General features: G+C 47.1%; 2 protein-coding genes across 4 annotated transcripts; both read left to right on the top strand.

The window, feature by feature from the left end:
- The first annotated feature begins 539 nt into the window (after window positions 1-539).
- On the top strand, window positions 540-8,425 carry helq (helicase, POLQ like). Of its 3 annotated transcripts, none has more exons than XM_041959930.1 (19): window positions 540-757; window positions 889-1,150; window positions 1,601-2,237; window positions 2,547-2,725; window positions 2,817-3,017; window positions 3,210-3,282; window positions 3,369-3,466; window positions 3,649-3,747; window positions 4,098-4,243; window positions 4,327-4,566; window positions 4,807-4,948; window positions 5,691-5,795; window positions 5,916-6,123; window positions 6,448-6,605; window positions 6,685-6,783; window positions 6,954-7,127; window positions 7,214-7,327; window positions 7,996-8,130; window positions 8,225-8,425. In XM_041959930.1, exons 2-19 carry the CDS (start codon window positions 968-970, stop codon window positions 8,327-8,329), a joined length of 3,096 nt encoding a protein of 1,031 aa, XP_041815864.1. In that variant the 5' UTR covers window positions 540-757; window positions 889-967; the 3' UTR covers window positions 8,330-8,425. The 3 variants fall into 3 exon arrangements, with proteins under 3 accessions (XP_041815864.1, XP_041815865.1, XP_041815866.1); XM_041959931.1 differs by having other exon boundaries at window positions 563-598; XM_041959932.1 differs by lacking the exons at window positions 540-757; window positions 889-1,150; window positions 1,601-2,237 and having other exon boundaries at window positions 2,663-2,725; window positions 2,817-2,883.
- A 1,353-nt stretch (window positions 8,426-9,778) lies between these two features.
- Window positions 9,779-20,564, top strand: hpse (heparanase). The gene is made up of 12 exons (XM_041960005.1): window positions 9,779-10,059; window positions 10,786-10,910; window positions 13,547-13,675; window positions 15,005-15,178; window positions 15,645-15,816; window positions 15,915-15,962; window positions 16,155-16,248; window positions 16,340-16,446; window positions 17,437-17,551; window positions 17,796-17,920; window positions 18,001-18,144; window positions 19,544-20,564. Exons 1-12 carry the CDS (start codon window positions 9,848-9,850, stop codon window positions 19,701-19,703), a joined length of 1,605 nt encoding a protein of 534 aa, XP_041815939.1. The 5' UTR covers window positions 9,779-9,847; the 3' UTR covers window positions 19,704-20,564.
- The last annotated feature ends 700 nt before the right edge of the window (window positions 20,565-21,264 follow it).

Raw genomic sequence — 21,264 nt, 5'->3', positions numbered from 1 at the left:
TTTGAAGTTTCTGATGTGAACGTAGCTTAATGGTCCAGATCGAATGTTTTAGGGAAAAGATTAAAGGTTACCCTCTTCAAAGAGACACTAAGACAAGATAAATCACTCCGGAAAAGGAGACGGAGTTTGCATTAGCGCGTCTTGCTAGTTATACTAGCAAAGTGATGATACTGGTTATGTTTAAAACGTCACATTCGTGACATCGAGCAATGTATATGACTTTTTATTAGCGTTTCTGTTGGAATTCTCACCGCTTTTAATCCAAAGTAACACGATAAGCACTTTTATAACTCGGCGCAGGGAAGATTACCTAAAGATTTACACATAGTGGCGCCGATTAAGTAAAATAATACATCTGGCCTTTATTGGCTTTATTTTGTGTAACTTATGAGTTGCGTGCGGTAGCTAAACCCAAGGCTAAAGCACTCAAAGTCAAACGGTTTAGGCATTGATACGGTTAGCTCTGCTATCTAGTTAGCCAGGGGAGCGAAGACGGAAACGAGGTGGAGATTTCGCTCTTGCGGTGACGAACTCTTGACAAAATTTAAATCTGACGCTCGCTGAGCTGTTGTCGCCTCCTCACGAACTAAAGTGGCAAGTAAGAGAAACGTTTTTTTCTGAATTTATGTAGGCGACAGACTTTTAAACATTTTCACCGGCGTTTGTGATGAATTTGTAGTGTTTGTCGTGACTAATTAGCTCGCCGAGGGAACAAATTAAGGAGTCCAGCTACGCTAGCTAGCTAGGTTCAACAACGGTAAGGTTGCTTCACCAGCCAGGCTTTAACTTAACTTTAAAGATGCTGTTACCGTCGTGTAACCGCATGAGTGATGAAGTATAATGGAGTCTGTGTCAGCTCTCTGTTGTTCACTGGTTTTTGTGCTTTAGTTTCAGGATGATTGCTGGTTTTAACCATGTTTGACATGTAGCATCCGGCGGTTGGTGTGACAGCTGAACCCGGACAGGAATGAATTCTGGGAAACAAAAAATCAAAATACAGAGAGTTTCCTCGAGGAAGAGATCGAGAGACGTCCTGAAGAGTCAACTGACACCAGCGAAGAAGAGAGGAGGAGGAGGAGACACCTGTTTCCAGCAATGTCCCAAAACCTGGAGGCTGAGCAGCATCATGGCTGACACACAAGCTGCTGAGGTGTGTTTCTGTCCGAGCATCAATCACCTCACCGATTTTTATTTTTTTTCTTAAAAAATGACTCAAACAATGAATCGACTATCACAACATTTTGTTTTGTGTCCCACATCAGGAAATCCACTCGTGTTGCAGTTTGAAGCTTTCAGTTTTCTGCAGTTTGGTGTCAGGAAACGACAGCTGATCAATGCCTGTTCTGACAGCTGATTGGTCAGTTGCATCTGTTGGGCGGATGATGTCACTCTCACGTGTCGGCAGACGTGTAGACCGAAGTCAATATTGTCACATCCTTCCTCTTAAAGACGACCTTCCTCGTTGTGATGTGTTTATGAACAGTGTAGGTCTGTGATGTCATCGTCATGCCACTGACCAATCAGCTGTCACACCTGGTCTCTATCAGCTGTAGTTTCCTGACGTGTGACTGTACATTAACAGACTTGTGTTTGTTGTCAGTACTGCAGTGACGCTGAGGACTTATTTGGGGACTATGACAGTATCCTGGAGGACAGCTCTGTGCTGGCGAAGCTGGATGATGCAGAACAAAACGAAAGGCAGCGTGACGTCCGGCCTGCAGCTCACGCCAACGCTGCGGATCCGCCGGACTTCACGCCATTAAAAGACGGCGTCCGGAAACCGTCCGGTGAAGACGTTCTCACCGACTCCATCTTTGACGAACCCTTCGAGGACTTGCCGCCCAGCCAGCTTCAGTTTGAAGAGCAGGTTCGTGGAAATGCGAAGAGGAGCAGACTGCAGGCGGGAGAGAAAACCTCGACGCCTTCCAGGAAACCTGACGGGAGCGGCGAGGCCGGAGGAGAGAGAAACGCAGAGGATCAAACCAGGAGAGCGAGCAGGGCGAGGAGGAGCGTGACGGATCAGCTGAAGAGGACGATGGTCTGTAACGGAGCTGCTCCCTCCGCCGTCTCCCGGACCGCCGCGTTGAAAGAAGCTGTGGTTACCGAGGAGATCAGCGTCGCCATGCAGGCCATGGAAACCGTGTCTGCCGACACAACTGACCTCGGGCCTTTCTTTGGACTCCCCACCAAAGTGAAAGACCTGATGTACAAGCTGAGAGGAATCAAGACTCTATACGGTGAAACACAGTTTGTCATTCGTTTAGTCGTTAAGTCGTTAAGTCACTCTCACTCTTAATTTGAGGCTAAAGCCAGCAGCTGCTTAGCTTAGCTTATTTTACGTTAGCATAAAGACTGGAAACATGAAAGAACCGGACCTCATGTCATCATCACACGTTCTGTTGAGATGAAACAAACCAGATGCAACATGTGAATCAGCTTTAAGGTGCTGCTTTTGTTCTTTTGTTATGCTAAGCTAAGCTAAGCTAATCAGCCGCTGGCTGTAGCTTCATGTAACTCTCAGTGAGAATGTTGTTTGTCTTCGTCAGATTGGCAGGAGACGTGTCTGAACCTGGACTGCGTTCAGGGGAGGAAGAACCTGATCTACTCCCTCCCCACCAGCGGGGGAAAGACTCTGGTTGCAGAGATCCTCGTCCTCAGAGAGCTGCTGTGCAGGAAGAACGATTGTCTGTTCATCTTACCGTACATATCGCTGGTGCAGGAGAAGGTACCCCCCCCCCCCCCCTCCTCGCTGCCGATCAGATCTGTGAACCGTCTGTGATCGCACTGAAACTGAAAGTGCTGCCGCTCTCCTGCAGGTGCGGGGGTTAGCGAGCTTTGGCCTGGAGCTGGACTTCATGGTGGAGGAGTACGCTGGCAGCAAAGGCAAGTTTCCTCCCGTGAAGAGGAGGGGCCGGGCGTCGCTTTACATCGCCACCATAGAGAAAGCCCACAGCCTCGTCAACTCTCTGATAGAGACCGGCAGGATGGGTAAACTGGGGCTGGTGGTGGTGGACGAGGTACGAGCTCTCCTCGGTTGATTAAACGCTGTGTTAGATTTCATGGTTAACGTGTGTGTGTGTGTGTGTGTGTGTGTGTGTGTGTGTGTGTGTGTGTGTGTGCGTGTGTGCGTGCGTGCGTGCGTGCGTGCGTGCGTGCGTGCGTGCGTGCGTGCGTGCGTGCGTGCGTAACCACGTGTCTTGTGTGTGCAGCTTCACATGTTGGGTGACGGCAGCAGAGGAGCTCTGATAGAAATGACTCTGGCCAAAGTTCTCTACGTGAGCGGTAAGAGTCCTCGTTTCATGTCGTCCCTCTCACCGAACCCGGGAAAGCTCTGAATGAACGGTCCCGCCTCCTCGCGTCTTTTCCAGAAACCACTCAGATCATTGGAATGAGCGCCACCCTGGGAAACATCAGCGACCTGCAGACGTTTCTGAGGGCTGAAAATTACACAAACGACTTCAGGCCTGTGAGTAACTGTGTGTGTGTGTGTGTGTGTGTGTGTGTGTGTGTGTGTGTGTGTGTGTGTGTGTGTGTGTGTGTGTGTGTGTGTCTCTCTCTCTCTCTCTCTCTCTCTGTGTGTGCGCGTGTCTGTGTGTGTCTGTGTGTGTGTGTGTCTCTGACCTGTAGTCTACCTGTTGTTGTGTTCAGGTGCAGCTGAAGGAGTACGTCAAACTGAAGGACAGCATCTATGAAGTGAAGCCAAAGGAACAGGAATGTTTCAGATTCTCGCGACTTCTCAACTTCAAAGTAAGAACGACCTTCACACCTGGAGTCTGTCTGTCAGGCAGTAAGTACTGAGAACAAACACACCTGAAGTCAAGCATCAGAGTGAAACCGAACTGCTCTGACAGGAAGTGCTTTGTGGGACACATCTGACTGACCTACATCGCACCAGGTGACCGGCCAGGTGTGTCCCTTCACCTGGGACTTCATCGAGCGGTACAGAGAGAGTGAAGAGGTCACATTGACAGTACTGTGAGCAGGAGACTCACAGGTGTGTTAGTTTACTGAGTGATGGTTGTGTGACAGGTGAAGGTGAAAGAACCTGAGTGCCGCAGAGCGACACTAACGTCGGCGTCTGCTCTTTGTCTCCTCAGTACTCGAGTGCGATGCAGAAGGTGGACCCGGATCACATCATCGCTCTGGTGACTGAGGTCATTCCGACACATTCGTGTTTGGTCTTCTGTCCCACCAAGAAGAACTGTGAGAACGTCGCAGCCATGATCTGCAAATACCTGAAGGAGTAGGTGAAGCCGCCGGCGGACGTCCTCTACCCCGCCTCCCGCGGCTCCGACTCATTCAGTGCTGTCCGCTCGGCTCTTACAGGGAGTTCCTCCAGCAGAGGGCGGCGGAGAAGGCCGTCCTCCTCGGAGAGCTGAGGGACGCCGGCAACGGCGCGGTGTGTCCGGTGCTCCGGAGGACGGTGCCTTACGGTCTGGCCTATCACCACAGCGGACTGACCTCCGAGGAGAGGAAGTTGGTGGAGGAGGCCTACTCCAACGGAGTCCTCTGCCTCCTCACCTGCACCTCCACCCTGGCCGCAGGCATCAACCTACCTGCCCGCAGGTAGGCCCACATCAAGTTCACAGAGTTTAGCTTTTAGAACAAGTGTTCCTCGTCAGGGATGCTTTGATCGCGGTATACGGTACTTTGTGACCACAGTACTATGATAGGGTAGTACTACAGTACCCTAACTGTTTCTAACGGTTCTTTAATCTGTCGATTGACACTAATGACAGAATAATGATGGAAAACCAGTTGTGAGGGTTTTTGGACTCGTCTCGTGCTCTCATGTCCTTGAATCAGGGTGATTCTGCGCTCACCCTACGTGGCCTCGGACTTCCTGAAGAGGAGCCAGTACAAGCAGATGGTGGGACGGGCCGGGCGAGCGGGGATGGACACCGTGGGAGAGAGCGTCCTCATCCTCCAGGACAAGGAGAGACACATGGTGAGCGACTCTCAGCTGGTCAGGGAAGGCAGGCAGGACCGTAGGAGACCCTCAGGGACCTCTGAAGTCTGGTTCTTGTTCTGTAAAGAAACCATCGCTCAGCACGACTGCTGAGCCCACCATCAGTATGATGGGACCACGCTGGACAGGGTCTGTTCCAGTGTGGGTCAGCTGGACCGGGTCTATAGAAGTCTGGGTCAGCTGGAACAGGTCTGTTTCAGTCTGGATCACCTGGACCGGGTCTATAGAAGTCTGGGTCAGCTAGACCAGGTCTGTTTCAGTCTGGGTCAGCTGGACCAGGTCTATAGAAGTCTGGGTCAGCTGGACCAGGTCTGTTCCAGTCCTGGTCAGCTGGACCGGGTCTATAGAAGTCTGGGTCAGCTGGACCGGGTCTGTTCCAGTGTGGGTCAGCTGGACCAGGTCTGTTTCAGTGTGGTTCAGCTGGACCGGGTCTATAGAAGTCTGGGTCAGCTGGACAGGGTCTGTTCCAGTCTGGGTCAGCTGGACTAAGTCTATAGAAGTCTGTGTCAGCTGGACCAGGTCTGTTCCAGTCCTGGTCAGCTGGACCGGTTCTTTCTTGCTGTAGAAATGTGAATCAGTTGATCAGCTGTAGTTGAAATCTTGAAGAAGAATATTTGAAGCAGGAATATTGACCGTGAGGTAAACTGATCCTGAACCAGCATCTCCTCACAGTCCAGCTGGAGACAGAATGTCCTCTGTCTGGCTTTTCTTGTCCCCTCAGGCTGAAACTCTTGTTTGTGCTCCGATGGAAAACTGTTTCAGCAACCTGCTGCACGACGATGGAAAAGGCCTCCTGAGTCTCATCCTGTCCCTCGTTGGATTAAACGTAAGTCCTCTGGTTCTCATTGCTTTTGTCCAACGCGAGCACGTCAGACGCGTCGTCTCCTAACGGACGTCCGTCTCCGACGCCGCGGACGCTCTCCACTCAGAGCTGTGTGTGTTGCAGATCGCCTCGTCGCTGCTTCAGATCGGAGAGTTCATGCGCGGGACGCTGCTGTCCGTCCAGCAGGGACAGCTGTGTGTGGAGACGAGTCTGCAGGAGGCGGTGCGGCGGTGTGTTGACCTCCTGAAGGACAAAGGTCTCATCACTGTGGCTGAAGACTCACACGGTCAAAGTCTGCAGGTCACCAAGCTGGGGAAAGCTACCTACAAAGGTCTGTCCCCGTCCTGGCTGCGAGGTTTGAGTCCAAATGTTAAATGTTGTGGGGGGAAACGGTGAATACTCTGTGTTGTCGCTTCACGGTGTTCATCAGCGCCACCTTCAGGTCAACATGCTAATGTGTCCAACCTGCAGAGCTAACGACATTCCCGTCAGCCTCAGCTGGACTTCATGTTTACTGCTAATTAATGTTGATTAAGATGATGATTAGCATGGTAGCTGCTAAATGTTAGCATGCTAGCTGTAGAGCAGTTGTCAGTGCAGGTGAGTTTTGTACGTCCAGAAGACGTTCAAGTGCAGTTCTGTCTCTTGTCCGCAGGCTCGGTGGATCTGTCCTACAGCGACGTGCTGTACAGAGACCTGTCCAAAGGTCTGGACGGTCTGCTGCTCAACAGCTGCCTCCACCTGGTCTACCTGGTCACACCGTACGACATGATCTCACAGTGCAAGCCCGACTGGATGACGTACTTCAGACAGGTATGCGGTCACGTGACACGTTCTGATGTCACCTTTCCCGCCTCGGCGCACCGCAGTTAGCTTTGTTGTCCTGTTGCAGTTCACCCTGCTGTCGGCTGCGGAGCAGAAGATGTCCGCAGCCGTCGGAGTACCGGAGAGCTTCGTTGCTCGAAAAGCTGCGGGACAGACGGTGAAAAAGGTAAGAAGCCGCAACCTGCAGATAACTCCGACCTCCACCTGAGCAGGTGATGGAGCCTGAAAAGCTAAATCAGGCTGAAGAGAAACAGATGTGAAACAGATCTCTGCTGGTGTTTCCAGACGATTCTCCCGTGGCGTTGACCTTCTGGCCGTCGTGTTGCTGTTTTTCAGAGCGTCAACATGGAGGTGGTGCGGCGGATGTACTTGGCTCTCGTGCTGTTTACGCTGCTGAAGGAGACGAACCTGTGGAGCGTGGCCGATAAGTTCCAGCTGAGCCGAGGCTTCGTCCAGACCCTGCTCAGCTCCTCCTCGGCCTTCTGCTCCTGCGTGTTTCACTTCACGGAGGTAGGATCTGCCTCCGCTGTGCACAGAGGCTGACCTCGGGTCTGTTCGAGCTGCTAGCTGGATGGTTTTTTTGTGTCTGTGTTCAGGAGCTGGAGGAGTTCTGGCCGTTCAAAGCCCTGCTGACGGAGCTGACACGAAGGCTGAGCTACTGCGTGAAGGCTGAGCTCGTCCCTCTGATGGAGGTGGCTGGAGTCACGGAGGTCAGTGTGGAGCTTCAGGGAGGACAGACTGTGTTCACTTCCTGAGGAGATCATTATCTCTGATGTCCAATCAGAATAAACCTCCAGAAATCCACTTAAAACCAGAGAAGAAGACTCTGCAGAACTTCCCTGAGAGGTTTTCTTCAGTATCACAGTGGTGCAGTGATGGTTGTCTGTACATCCATGAGTTCCCTGCTAACAGGAGCTGCTAGCAGGAGCAGCTAGCAGGAGCTGCTAACAGCTAATTCAGCAGACAGTTAATGGACACAGTTTGACTTTATGTGTGCTGTTGGCTGTACTTCTTTCTGTCTGTTCTTAAATAGGCCCATATGTTGGTGTTAGCATGTTACGAATACAAAAATGAGAGTTCATCAGCGCCACCATCTGGTCAACATGTTAACAACATGCAGGGCTAATGACATTCCCATCGGGCTAGCTAAACTGTTTTTTGACTTCCCCCATTCATAAAGTCAAATTTCACGCTGAGCTGCTTAGAAATAAAGTTGGATCCACCATAAAATAAAAGGCTGTCGCTCCAAACAGGGTTTAAGGGACGGACAGCAGCAGGATCAGTGAGACCGGGACAGACAGGGAGACTGTCCATCACCTGACTGGACTTCAGTGTGTGTTTCTTATCTCCTGAAACGAGTCGTTGTGTTTTCCTCCAGTCACGAGCGAAGCAGCTGTATAACGCCGGCTATAAAACACCGACTCACCTGGCGAACGCCGACCCCGCCGTCCTCTCCAGGACCATAGAACACCTTTATAAGAAGCAAGCCAATCAGATCGTAGCTTCTGCTAAGGTGAGTCATATTTACCTGTCGTGGCTGTTCGGGTGACATCATGAGCTTTGAACGTGCTGTAATGATTGTCAGGTGATGTGCGTCTGTGTTCCAGATGCTCGTGAATGAAAAGGCTGCAGCGCTTCAGGAGGAAGTGGACGAGCTGCTGATGATCCCTTCAGATCTGCCCTCGGCTTTAAAAACACAGCAACTCCTCTGAGTGCAGTTATCATCGAGAAGTTTTATTCTCATCGTCAACTTCCTGTTTGTTTTTATTGTTTAAATGCGCATCATATTAAAATAATGTACAAGAGGGGCTCCGCTTCATTGTTTGTGACGTGAAGACAGAAGCTGAAAGAGCTTCATGAAGCTCCAGTGTTAATGATCAGAGTGTTTAATCACCTGAAAATAAGAACCAATGAGTCCGTTATAGAGTCCACCATGTTTCTACAGGCGTCCAGAGGGGACAAACTAACACTGACTCTAAAGGCCAAAGTAGAGGAGGCTGAGGCGAGGGGTGTTCAGCTGGTTGCAGTCTGCATCCTCACCACTAGATGTCACTAGGTCCTCGATGCTGGAGCTCTAAGCAGTCCGCTGAGGTGGAGGGCAGGCGCGTCTCTGTCAGATGCTAGCAGCAGGTGGTGTCTGTCTCCGTCATTAACACATACAGAATAAAAACACCTGGATTCTGTAGGATTTCACTAAACTGCAGATGTGCACACCTGGAGTCAGCAGCTGTTCTTCAGTTCAAACGACTCAAACACAGGTAACAGTCAACATATCTGACCTGAAACTTGATAAATGCTGTTTACTGATGATTCAATCTGAAAGATTTAAATTACATGTCATTCATATAGCACATGAACCTTCAAATTACTGCATGTTGTGCTAATAACCTTTGACTAAGTGAATACTGTGAGTTAGCTTAGCATAATCTGATATTTCCCTCTCATTATAAACCATATAAATATACCTGACTCTGAAACACGCTGAGTTCTCTGTGTACGCAGACAGATTCAGCTTTTAACCTCTTAAACTCTTTTTTTGAAGTTTTGTGATGCTACAGTGACTTCCTGTTTATACTGAACTTGTTCTTGATTGGACAGATCCTGCAACAGATGTTTCCTAGCAACAGATTATGGCATCTCTTAGGTCTTTACCAGCTGAGACTTTTGTAAAGCTTCAGAGTTCAGCTCCTTTGGAAAAAGTTCCCACGAGGAGGCCGTTCAGACCGTATCTGAAGCTTTTCATCCAAATTCAGATGAAAAAGAGAAAAAAAAGTTCTCATCAAACGACATTCTTGTACAAGTACCTCAAAATTACTGCAGTCGAGTACTTGAGTAAACTTAGTTCCCACCAGTGCATTTCCTCAAGTACTTGGATTGTACTTTAGTTGAGTATTTCCACTAACAGATATAACTTCAGTTACAGACTCACAGTAACAAGATAAAACATTATTTCACAGCAGTAAAATATAAATAATAAAATTAGCTTCACCTTCAGCGTTAAAGTGATGAATTATAATAAAAATGAACAATATTTCAGATCTGAGGTCCAGCTGGGCTGAACTGGACTGGCAGTGATCCTTCAGTCCCGCAGGTGCAGTCAGGCTGCCCCCGGAGCGGATCCGGCTCTGGTGTGAACGCCGTGAATCCGGAAGAAAGCCGCGTCCCGGCTGTAAACAGGAGGAAGCCGTGCAGGAAGTGTGGAGCATGTGTTGGACGCTCGGTCTGCAGTCATGTCTGTGGCGGTGTCGGTTCTTCTGTCTCTCCTCTGGTGCCAGACCGACGGGGTCCACCTCAGAGATCCGAACCGGAACCGCTCGGATGCGTCGGACTCGGTCGCGATCGCGGACTTGTCGGCGGTGATCCGGCGGGTGGAGCGGCGCTTTCTGTCCGTCACCATCGATGCCAGCCTGGCGTCAGAGGAGAAGTTCATGTACCTCCTGAGGTGGGTGATCCTGTTAGTTAACGTGGTCTGATCTGGTCTGATCCGGTCTGATGACTTAAAGCTGCTTAAATCCTGTGAAGTGCGGACGAGTTCGCGGCTTTAAATGAGCTTCAGCGGATTAACCGACCGTTTAACGAGCAGGCGGATAAACTGAGACTTTCTACCGGACTGACGAGCTTCAGCCGCCGGGTCTTCACTTCACTGCTGCTCTGCTTCAAACACTGCCGGGACCCGGTCTACACACACACTACCTTTACTTCTGTACTTTAATCCAAGGACAGTTCCAGTCCTTTCGGACATGACTCCACTGCTCATCTCAAAGTGTTGAATATGAAGAAGATCTGCTGTGATCTGTTTTATCTTTTCACTTCCTGGCGATCAGGTGCTTCAGATTCAGGTTTTAAATCGGCTCACAGTCAAAATCTTTCATTAGACTCAGAATCAGGTTTGTAAAACTCAATCATCACAGTCCAAGTGAAAAGATTTGGCAGGAAAAGCTAAAAACCTGATTCTGCTAATAGATAGAGAGACTTTATTTATCCCAAGCTGGGAAATGTGTTATTATTTATTATAATTTATAATATAATTGATTATAATAATTATTTCTGACTGAAATAATTCTTCTTATTGACGCTGATGATAAATCCAGCCTGTCTGCTTCTTATTGCTCTGATGGAGTTTCGTCTTTGATAGAAGTAACAGGAAGGTTTCTTTTGTTTCCTTCAGCTCTCCGAAGATAAGGACTCTGGCGAAAGCTTTAACTCCAGCTTTTTTGAGGTTTGGGGGGACCAGACAGGACTTCATGGTGTTCACCCCTCACAGGCATCAGCCGGACTCTGGTTTCACTGCGGGTAAGGCCGGATCGTTACTGGTCCTGCTGAAACTCCAGTATGTGATGATGATGATGATGATGATGATGATGGCATTTTGATTTCTTTGGGCTCCAGGTTTTTTTTTTTTTAACTACTTTATTTTCAGTTTTTTATATGCAACATATAGAAACAGACACAAACCAGCCGATACACCAACAGTATACAGACATAACAAACAAGAGGGTAAAAGTACTCGTCACCCTGCAAAAAAAAAAAAAAAAAAGAAAAGAGGTCAGTGTGGAAACTCAATACAAATGATTACATTCATTATTTGGTGCAAGACATATGATCTAAATATGGCTGCCAAATTTTCAAAAAGGTGTTGTATTGTTTTCTGAGACGATATGTGATTTTTTCCAGGGGAATGCAACTACCTGTCCACCTGTCCATGAAGAGAGGGGAATCAGATTTCCATGACACCGCAGTGCACTTCTTGGCCACGCATAGAGCAATTTCCACAAATCTAAGTTGTGCATTGTTTAGAGAACTGCGAATACTCGTCAAGTTCCCCAACAAACACAGTCCAGGGTCTACTGGAACATTAACTCCTATGATCCTGGTCAAAGTGGAGCAAATATCAAAAGGCCTCACTTTCACACAGAGCCAGGTGCAGTGTAGAAAGGAACCAGCTTCAGTACCACACCTGAAGCAGGTGTCTGGCAGGCTAGGTTTAAATGAGTGTAATTTTTCTGGGGTAAGGTATAATTGATGCAAAATATTATAGTTAATCAATCTATACCGGGCATTGATAATAGTTGACAAGCTGTCTTGGCATAAATCCGTCCAAAACTGTTCGTCAATTGTAACATTAAGATCTGACTCCCATCTTCTTCTAGACCAGGGGTCGCAACCCGCGGCTCCGGAGCCGCATGTGGCTCTTTCATCCCTCTGATGCTCCTGAAAATAATTAATGAGCATTTAATTAATTAATGAGCATTTATTTAAATGTATTTTATTTTAGTTTGTTTGTTTTGAAACAAATTGCTCGCGCTCACAGATGACAGCTGATCCTGCGTAAAGATGCAGGTGACGGCGCTCAGCGCTGATGTGCAGACGCTCTGCGCGGAGGTTCAGGAGCAGAAATCACATTAACCACGTCTGATTAATATTTTAATTGCCTGTTATTGAGCATATATTCATATTTTTTCATTGTTCAGTGAAATAGTCATTTTATTATTCAGGTTGACAGCTGACAGCACACGTCAGTAAAAGACTGACGGCACGCAGAGAGTGACGGTATTTTTACCTTGCTGCCGGTGGAGAATTTAAGTTTGGTGTTTTTTTCATAAATGCAAGAAGGACTCCAATAGACATTGAGAATTTTACTTGAAAGAACTTCAACCCAACGTCTTTTTGTCCGACTTCAAAATGTTATTGTTGCACGCAGAAATGTCATTTTGTTTTCTCTGCGGTCGTTCAGTTATTTCATAAATGCAGCACATTATCGTTTGTTTGTACGTAGTATAAAAGCAAAAAAAACCAAACATTATATGCAGCGTTATTTTATTTGACACGTCAAAGGGGTTTTGTGGCTCCCAGTGTTTTCTGTACTGTGGGAAACGGCTCCAAATGGCTCTTTGAGTGGTAAAGGTTGCCGACCCCTGATCTAGACTTATGCAAACCTGGTCTTGGGCCCTCATCCAACAGGCGATACGTTTTAGAAATAAATTTGTGTGTGTTCCCCTCATAAAGAAATCTCTCAACATCATTCATGACAGGTAAAGTCATTTCAGGACCCAAATTAGCTCTCAGAAAGGATCTTAGTTGGAGATAACAGAAAAAGGTTTGATTGGACAAGTTACATTTCCTCTTTAAATGTTCAAATGACATGAAAAGTCTTTTATCGAAGCAGTCGGGCTCCAGGTTGACTTTGACTCTGTTTAAACCCTCGGTTCATTCTTGTTCAGGGACTACAGACCGACATCAAACCTTCCTCAGCGAAATACTGCAAACACTCGCACGCAAACGTCTGGAAAACTGCTTCCACACGTCGTGTAAAAACAGCGAGTTAAAGGCTCCACCTGGTAGAGATTAAAATGTTGCTGCTAAATCAGTGATGTGTTGGCAGAACTGTGCTGTCCTGGTTTACATGATGTGTTCCGGTCTGGTTACAGCACCTACTCTGTGGAAACTATTATCAGGGGTTCCACCAGGGTCAATACTTGGACTGCTGCCTTTTCATTGCTATGCTCCAGCTGCGAAACATGAAGTATATCCTGCCATTCTATGCAGATGACACGCAGCTGTACACTCTCTCTCTTCTGTTGATTCCAGTTCTATAAACAAGTCAGTGAACTGCATTAGTGTCTTAAATACAGTTATCGATCACTGGATGTCCACTTTTTACAGTAGAATAGAGACATTTTATTTGTAATAAGGGTTAGATGTACCCTCTGAATACACTGAGCAGGCTCATGGTTGTAAGGCTGTGGTGTGTCGGAAATGTATGAATATCTGCTTTCAGCCTCTTCAGCACTAGAATCCATCTTTGTTATTGATGAACTTGACCCAGTTTAGACGCTCTCCCTCATGTGACCTCATTTTGTTTCTGGGTTTTGAGTTGGACAGTTTGAAACGTACGCTCTAACTAACATTCCCTCCTGTGGCCTCGTCAGAACCGTCCTGTGATAAACTGGAGTTGCCCTCGTGGCTGGAGGACAAGCTGAAGGCCGAGTGGACTCAGCAACAGGTGATCCTGATGAGAGAAGACCTGCAGAGGAAGTACAGAAGACTGAAGTTCACAGGTACGAGTTCTTCCTGCTTTATCGGCCTGACTCTCCTGAAGTGGTTTCCTGATGTGTTGTAGTCTGGTTTCAGATTTAAACACAGAGCTGAAACAAGAAGATCTTTTTATTGTCACATAAAATCATACTCAGGACAACGTAGTATTAGCCTTCCCTGAGGAGCAGCCACTGTATCGGGATCAACTCCAGCTCTAAACCAGAACCTTGATCAAAGCCGCTGACAGGAGAACTGACCGTGCTAACCACTGAGCCACCGTGCTGCCCTTCTAATAGTAATCAATGACCTTAAGATCAGCATTGATCCAAAACATATTTTCTTTTAGCTTAGCTTGACCTTCCAGTCAGTCATGATATTCTAAGCCTGGACGCTCTTTGGTCCATCAGGCTCGACTCAACCTGGTTTTCTCCTGATTTGTAATGAACAGGAGCTTCTGTGTTTCTGTCAACCGTTTATCATCTGTTGAAACGAAGTGTTCCACCTGGCTCAATGCTTGGGCCGCTGCTTTTTTAATCTACATGTTCCTGTTTGCCAACGTCACAGGAGGCCCTTCGGCCTAAAAACATGGAAAAAGCAAACTGTGCTGCTTTCATCCTTTTACCCAAGCTGCTTTACAGCTGCTGTTGCTAAGCAACCAAAACTGTTTTACACCAATTAGCATTGCCAGCAATTAGCAACTAGTAACATTAAAAGAGGAATCATGATCACCAGTTATCTGAAGTGCTGATCTGATAACCTCCAGGTGTTAGAGCTTGACTCTCCCTGTATAATCAGCTGACCTCTCAGTCAGATGTTGGGATGTCATTGGACAGAAAGCCTGCAGCAAGCCCTGCGGAGCTGATTGGCTTAATTAATGTCACATGACTTTCAGTGTGTTTGCTGTATTCGAAAAGGTTTAGAGTTTTCCATCTTGCCACATCTGAAAAAACAGATGAGTTACAACGAATGAGAGCCATCCCTGGGCATGAAGAGGGCTGGGGGCCTCGTCCTGGGCCAGGCCAGCCCGCCTTCAGCCTCCTCAGGGCAACAGAGCCAGTGCTGGGGGCATCGGGTTAGCCTCAGGGACGCTTGGTGGACATCTTCATGAAAAATGTTTTTTTTTTCCAGAAGAGATGATGCAGCCCCCTAAAGAAGCATGATATGTTCTGTCATTCTATGCAGATGACACTCAGCTGTTCATTCTGTCTGCAGTAAACTAATAATAGAAACAAATCATTAATACAGTTATAACCTGTTTTTACAGTAGAATAAAGACATTATGTTGATTGTAGCCGGATGTTCTGTGGACTTCATGTCCCTCAGCTGTGCTGTTTGTCCTCCCCCTGTGACAGAGTACACCGTGGATCTGCTGCACTCCTTCACCAACTGCTCGGGGATGGATCTGATCTTCGGCCTAAATGCTCTGCTCAGGACAGCTGACAACACCTGGAACGGCAGCAACGCCCGCTCACTGCTGCAGTACTGCGAATCCAGACAGTACCGGATGGCCTGGGAGCTGGGCAACGGTACACGAGGAGGGGGTTTCTCAGCGAGAAGAAAATACCTGAACGCTATTTCCTGCTTTTACATTTACATCAATCTAATGGAACACGTTATTATGACAGACAGACAGACAGACATCTGTCTCTGCTGGGACTATTTTCAGCGGCGGATTAATCCACATTTGGTGCTGTAGTGAGTGTTTGTGACAGCAGGACGGTGTGTGTGTGTGTGTGTGTGTGAGAGTGAGTGTGTGTGTTAGAGTGACAGTGTGTGTGTGCGTGTTACTGTGTGTGTGCGTGTTACAGTCATATTGAAACTCTTATCTCAGGTTTGACTTTCACTTCTGTCGTCATGTGATGCTTTCAGGAAGTTGTTTCATGCTATTGGACCTGCAGCTGTTTGTTCTATAAACAGGAAGTGAGACGTCAGAACTGAGGTCATTGAAGCGAACGAATCAAACTGAGCACGCTGTCGTCTGTTTGCCGTCAGAGCCGAACAGCTACGAGAAGAAGGCTGGGATTCGAGTGGACGGACGTCAGCTGGGACGAGATTTCGCTCGTCTCAGGGAGATGTTGTCACAATCCAGATTTTACAGCGACGCCAGACTGTACGGGCCGGACGTCGGTCAGCCTCGAGACCACAGGACAGACATCCTGGAGGGGTGAGGGGTCACGCTGTCACTGTTGCTATAGAAACAGCAGAGCGTCACCTGAGCTGTGCTAACATGTCTGCTGTGTGGCTTCACTCTGGCTGCTGTAGGTTCCTGCAGACTGGAGCCGAGGCCGTGGACGCCTGCACCTGGCACCAGTGAGTTCACCTCTGACCTCTGAAAACACAACGTCACAGTGATGGTTCTGTTCACAGCAGAGTACCCAGAGTCCATCTACTTCCTGTTCTGGGTTAGATGTGAACTCTTTACGTAGTAATGTACCAGGCTGATCTACTGTGTTCCTGGTCCTGGTTTAAAGATGTGACTGTTCACTCTCTCCTGTTTCTTAGTTATTATGTGAACGGCAGAGACACGTCTTTGGAGGATTTTCTAGATCCTGCAGTTCTGGACACTCTGGCCTTAAAGACCAACGAAGTCCTGGAGGTAATGATGTGCAGCTGAAGCGGACGGACACAGCGACACCTCAGTGTCGGACGTCCGTCCTGACGTCTCTCCCTTTTCTCTCCCGGTCCAGAAGGTGAAGCGGGAGTCTCCGGGGAAGCCGGTCTGGCTCGGGGAGACGAGCTCGGCCTACGGAGGAGGAGCTGCGGGACTGTCGGACACATTCGCAGCAGGATTCATGTGAGTTCAGACGAGTCAAGAGAGCTGGGACGATTAATCAATTAATCATTCAACAGATTCAAAGTTAATCAGCAACAGGTTTGATGATTAATTGATGATTAATCAGCAGATCAATCAGGCTCCGACTCCTCACGTGTGAATATTTGCTGTTTTCTTTAGTCTTTGGGTTTTTGGTCAGAAACAAGAAGTTTTAAGTTGAATTAAACTGAGGGAAAAGAAGAGGAGCAGTGATGCAGAGCTAAGTGTTGGCTGTCAGTGGGTCGTGTGCTATATGTAGTTAACTGAGTTAACTGATTACCCAGCAGCCCCGGTCCCATGACCAACCTTAAAGCTGCTCGCCACCGGGCTCACGGATGGATTTCACAGTAAACAAACCACACACACGACAGAATTATCTGGAAACCTGTGTGTGCATGTGTTACTAGCACAAGTTTCAGTCTTATGAATACATGTTTCAGCCCTCCACAACACATGTTTCAGTGTTATGATCACGTTTCAGTCTTATGAACACATGTTTCAGTGTCATGAACACATGTTTCAGTGTTATGAACACGTTTCAGTGTTATGAACACATGTTTCAGTGTTATGATCACATGTTTCAGTGTCATGATCACATGTTTCAGTGTTATGAACACATGTTTCAGTGTTATGTTACATGTTTCAGTGTTATGGTCACATGTTTCAGTGTTATGGTTACGTTTCAGTGTTATGAACACGTTTCAGTGTTATGAACACATGTTTCAGTGTTATGATCACATGTTTCAGTGTCATGATCACATGTTTCAGTGTTATGAACACATGTTTCAGTGTTATGTTACATGTTTCAGTGTTATGGTCACATGTTTCAGTGTTATGGTTACGTTTCAGTGTTATAAACACATGTTTCAGAGTTATGATCACGTTTCAGTGTTATGAACACATGTTTCAGTGTTATGAACACATGTTTCAGTGTTATGATCCTATGTTTCAGTAAATGTGTGCTGTCTACAGGTGGTTGGATAAACTCGGCCTGGCAGCCAGACTCGGCCTGGATGTTGTGATGAGGCAGGTGTTTATTGGTTCTGGAAGTTATCACCTGGTCGACGATGACCTGGATCCTCTACCTGTAAGAGCTGACTTTGTTGTGGTTGAATTGCAGCACGTCGACAGCTTTTAGTTACTAGTTACTTTACAGATTTAAGAGAAGAAAAACAAAAGGAAAATATAATATGACCCAACAGAAGATGTTTAAAGAGATGAAACGGTGAAGAGCTGTTTTCTGACAGAACCAGGAGAAACATGAGGAATGCATCTTTAATGAAATGCTGCGTCTGTCTCATCCTGAGCTCTAACTGTGTCTCCTCTCTCAGGATTATTGGTTGTCCGTCCTCTATAAGAGACTCGTTGGACCGGAGGTTCTGAAAATCAAAGCGTTTTCTAACTCTGCTGCGGGGAAAAGAGTGAGGCTGTATCTGCACTGTGCAAACAGAAAGAGGTACTCCTGCTTTAAGATCACACGTTCTGCTGAAGCTCCGCCGTGAAGCCGCTGGCTGCAGCGCCGCTGTTTGTCTGTAGTTACAGAAGCGGAGCGGTCACGTTGATGTCCATGAACCTGAGCAGGAAGACGGCCAGGATCTCCGTCCCTGCTCTCGTCTCCGGCACAGTGGAGGCCTTTGTTCTTCAGTCTGACCGGCCGGGGGAGGAGGGCCTCAAGTCCAGGTGCCGTCAATATACCCATTTATCACCGAGTTAGCCTCGAGCCTCCTCGTGTCATGTGAAGAGCGCGTTCGGTCGCTCGCTGTCAGTGTGAATGGTTGTGCGAGGCAGACAAACATCTAGTTCATGTGTTTCATGTTAGAGTCCCATCAGTTCGTCTTCAGGAGACCACAGCGGCGATTTCAGTTTGCTGCTCGCGGTTCGACTCAGTCTGTGAAAACATCCCTGATGATGTCAGAGTGATGTCATCAGGCTTATCTTAGCTCGGTCTTGAAGAATACATGTGTTCTGGATGCATTGTGGGAAATGTAGCATACGTTTGATCTACAGCACAGCAGCCTGCACTGACTGCTGGTTAATGTCAGGTTTCTGTGACCTGATCACATGACATCATCGTTAGAAAACCGAAAATCTTTAATTGTAAACTGAATGAAATGAGTCAAAAACACTTTGACGTGTTAAGATCTAAAGTCTCCATATCCCACAATCCTCTGCTGCTTTTCTGCATTCAGTCTGTCTGTGAAACTCAGAAATTTAATCATTGACAAGATGTTTGCATTCAGTTGGGTGTTGAACAATACGTCACAGGAGGTAGACCACATGACAAACCACTTCCTGATGTGATCAATGGGTCGGTTAATGTCTAACTTGGTCCATTATGTGTTAAATTGAAATATGAATGATGATCTGATGGAACCCGACTGGTTTTTATCACTTTGTCTGCTGTTTGGTGGCAAACCGGTGAATCTCCCACATTGACAGGGAGCACCTGAATGCAGCGCTCGTGTCGACCTGCTGCATGTTTGCTGATGATCAGAGAGGGAAACCCGTTATCCTGGCGCGCAGGTGGCGCGTGGGCCGGCTGACAGGAAACAAGGCCGGTTGGTCCTTCATAAACTGACGCTGTGCCGGTCTGGTTCTGGAGTGTCCCCCTCTGGCCCAGTTTTAGCCCAGTAGCATTCAGGTTCAGGTTCCGGTTGGACGAGACCTGATGGAGGCGTGCATGTTTATATTAGATACAATAAAGCTGCACTCGGTGTCCAGTTTATTAGGTACAGCTAGCTAAAGCTATGCTGCTATAGCTATACTGACAGGTGTTTCTGTTATTTAGTCCACCCTCATTAATATGCATGAGATGGTCAAAATAATAGGAACACCTGTCTGTAAAACATGCAGCTCAGCAGCGGCACAGACGTAGTTTTAGTCTCCTGATAACAGAGAAGGAAAATATTGCTGAACTGTTCCTTTAAGAGCCTTTAATGTAAACCAGGACACAAAAGGAAAAACTCGTCGTCCATCGACCGATCTTTGATTGAAACGTGGTGGTGATCAATACTGACGACTGAAAACTGAGTGAAGCGAGAGCAGAGGTGTCTCACTGTGTGATCGATCACTGCTGCAGGTCTGTGAGGCTGAACGGAGACGTGTTGAAGATGGTGGATGATAAAACTCTTCCCGAGCTGGCAGGACGCCGTCTGCCTCCGGCTGAACACCTGCAGCTTCCTGCGTACTCGCTGGCCTTCTTCGTGCTCCCGGACGCTGGAGCTGCCGGCTGCCTCTGACATCATCACTGCAGGTGACCCGGCGCCGCCCACCGCCGGACCAGAGTGACTTCAACTCGAGTCAATGAGTTGGTGCCGTTAGTTTCTGACACATGCTGGAAGCTGGGGGGTCTTTTTATAGGAAACACTGTATGCTTTGCTAATAAAGTTTTTCTTGTTCCATCACACAAAGGCAGTCAAAGTCATGTGACCTCGGGGACAGTCGGTCTAACCGTCCCTTCAGTCTACAGTTGGACCACCTCCGGTCGTGTCACTTTCAAAAGTCCTTCAATCCAGCCAACAACTACCACAACCCGCTAAATGCTAACATCAGCATGCTAACATGTGTTAATCACCATCTTAATTTGGCATGTTAGCATGCTAACATTAGCTTTTTTAATTTGTTAGAAGAAATGTAGACTTTTGGGTTTCTATTTGTTTAATGTGTTAATGTGAGGAAGGTCACAGCCTCCTCCTCATCGCTCTACATACATCTGATGTTTTCAGTGACGAGTCACGTGATTCGTGGACATCGTCTGTTCAAACTTCTGAATAAATGTTGTAGGTTTATTTTCCACGAACACGTTCAGACGTCACGTCTCAGTTTGATGTCGTGGCAGCGCTGTGATGAAGATGTGGTGAGGAAGAAGAAGAAGAAACCTCCTGACTCACTCAAAGATGGACTCATCAGTGTCGTGTTGGAGTCTTAAATTAAACTGACATGTTTGAATGTGTGAAACATGTTCATGTTGGTAGTTTAGTCATGTTTCTGTCACTCGTGTTATTGGTTGTTTTTATGCACATTTGTAATGAATTGATGGTCCATTCACAGGAAAAGATCAATTATTGGCCTAAAGAACAATAAAAGCAAGTAAATCGAAATAAAAAAAGTTCTCTACAGAAAGAAAAGGAAGAAGAAAACAAAAAAAGTCCAACTTTCAACATGACCAACATGTGTTCGAGTCGTATTTGAAGCAGGTCCATCAGCGTCCACATGGCGGCGCTGTAGTCCTTCAGTGCAGCGCCTCATGTTGTGTTCATGTAGCACACAGCTACGGCAGGCTTAGTGTTTAATGGTGAGAGTGTTTGTAACAGTCAGTCCTGACAGACCTGCTGCCAAACTCCTGAGAAAAATCTAACAATTTAATATCTCCATGTTGTTTAATGAATTTAACTCAGAGCAGAGCTTTACATGACCTGAACCTCCCACAGCAGAGACTGATCCTTCCATTCCCTCCTTCATCAGTGGATCTGCAGGTGAGCTGACACTAAAACTGATTCATGTTAATGCTCTTTCTTCATATTCAGAATATCACATTAGAGGCTGGTTCACTTTATTTAGAATCGTCCTCCAATTCTGTAAAACAAGTAAATTTTCCCCAGCATGATGTTGGCTACTCATTAGTAAAAGTAAAAATACACCAACGCAAAAATACTCTGGTACAAGTAAGACTTCTGTTAATTTTAGTACTGCCAGGTACTTTCAGGTACTTTCACTGATTTCACTAAGGGATCTTCATCATTATTATCAGATTATTCCATAATAATACATCATAATTTATTTACTAGAGTTATTCATGTA

This window comes from Chelmon rostratus, chromosome 19 (assembly GCF_017976325.1).
Source record: "Chelmon rostratus isolate fCheRos1 chromosome 19, fCheRos1.pri, whole genome shotgun sequence".
Lineage (NCBI taxonomy): Eukaryota > Metazoa > Chordata > Actinopteri > Chaetodontiformes > Chaetodontidae > Chelmon > Chelmon rostratus.
This window is presented reverse-complemented; position numbering and strand designations above follow the sequence as displayed.

Excerpts from the sequence above, each read along its gene's own strand:
- helq (XM_041959930.1), top strand. The coding sequence starts at position 968 with ATGAATTCTGGGAAACAAAAAATCAAAATACAGAGAGTTTCCTCGAGG. Across the intron at positions 3,018-3,209 it reads GGCTGGTGGTGGTGGACGAG|CTTCACATGTTGGGTGACGG; the intron begins GTACGAGCTCTC and ends TTGTGTGTGCAG. Across the intron at positions 6,606-6,684 it reads GGATGACGTACTTCAGACAG|TTCACCCTGCTGTCGGCTGC; the intron begins GTATGCGGTCAC and ends GTCCTGTTGCAG.
- hpse (XM_041960005.1), top strand. The coding sequence starts at position 9,848 with ATGTCTGTGGCGGTGTCGGTTCTTCTGTCTCTCCTCTGGTGCCAGACC. Across the intron at positions 15,179-15,644 it reads GGCCTGGGAGCTGGGCAACG|AGCCGAACAGCTACGAGAAG; the intron begins GTACACGAGGAG and ends GTTTGCCGTCAG. Across the intron at positions 16,447-17,436 it reads ACATTCGCAGCAGGATTCAT|GTGGTTGGATAAACTCGGCC; the intron begins GTGAGTTCAGAC and ends TGCTGTCTACAG.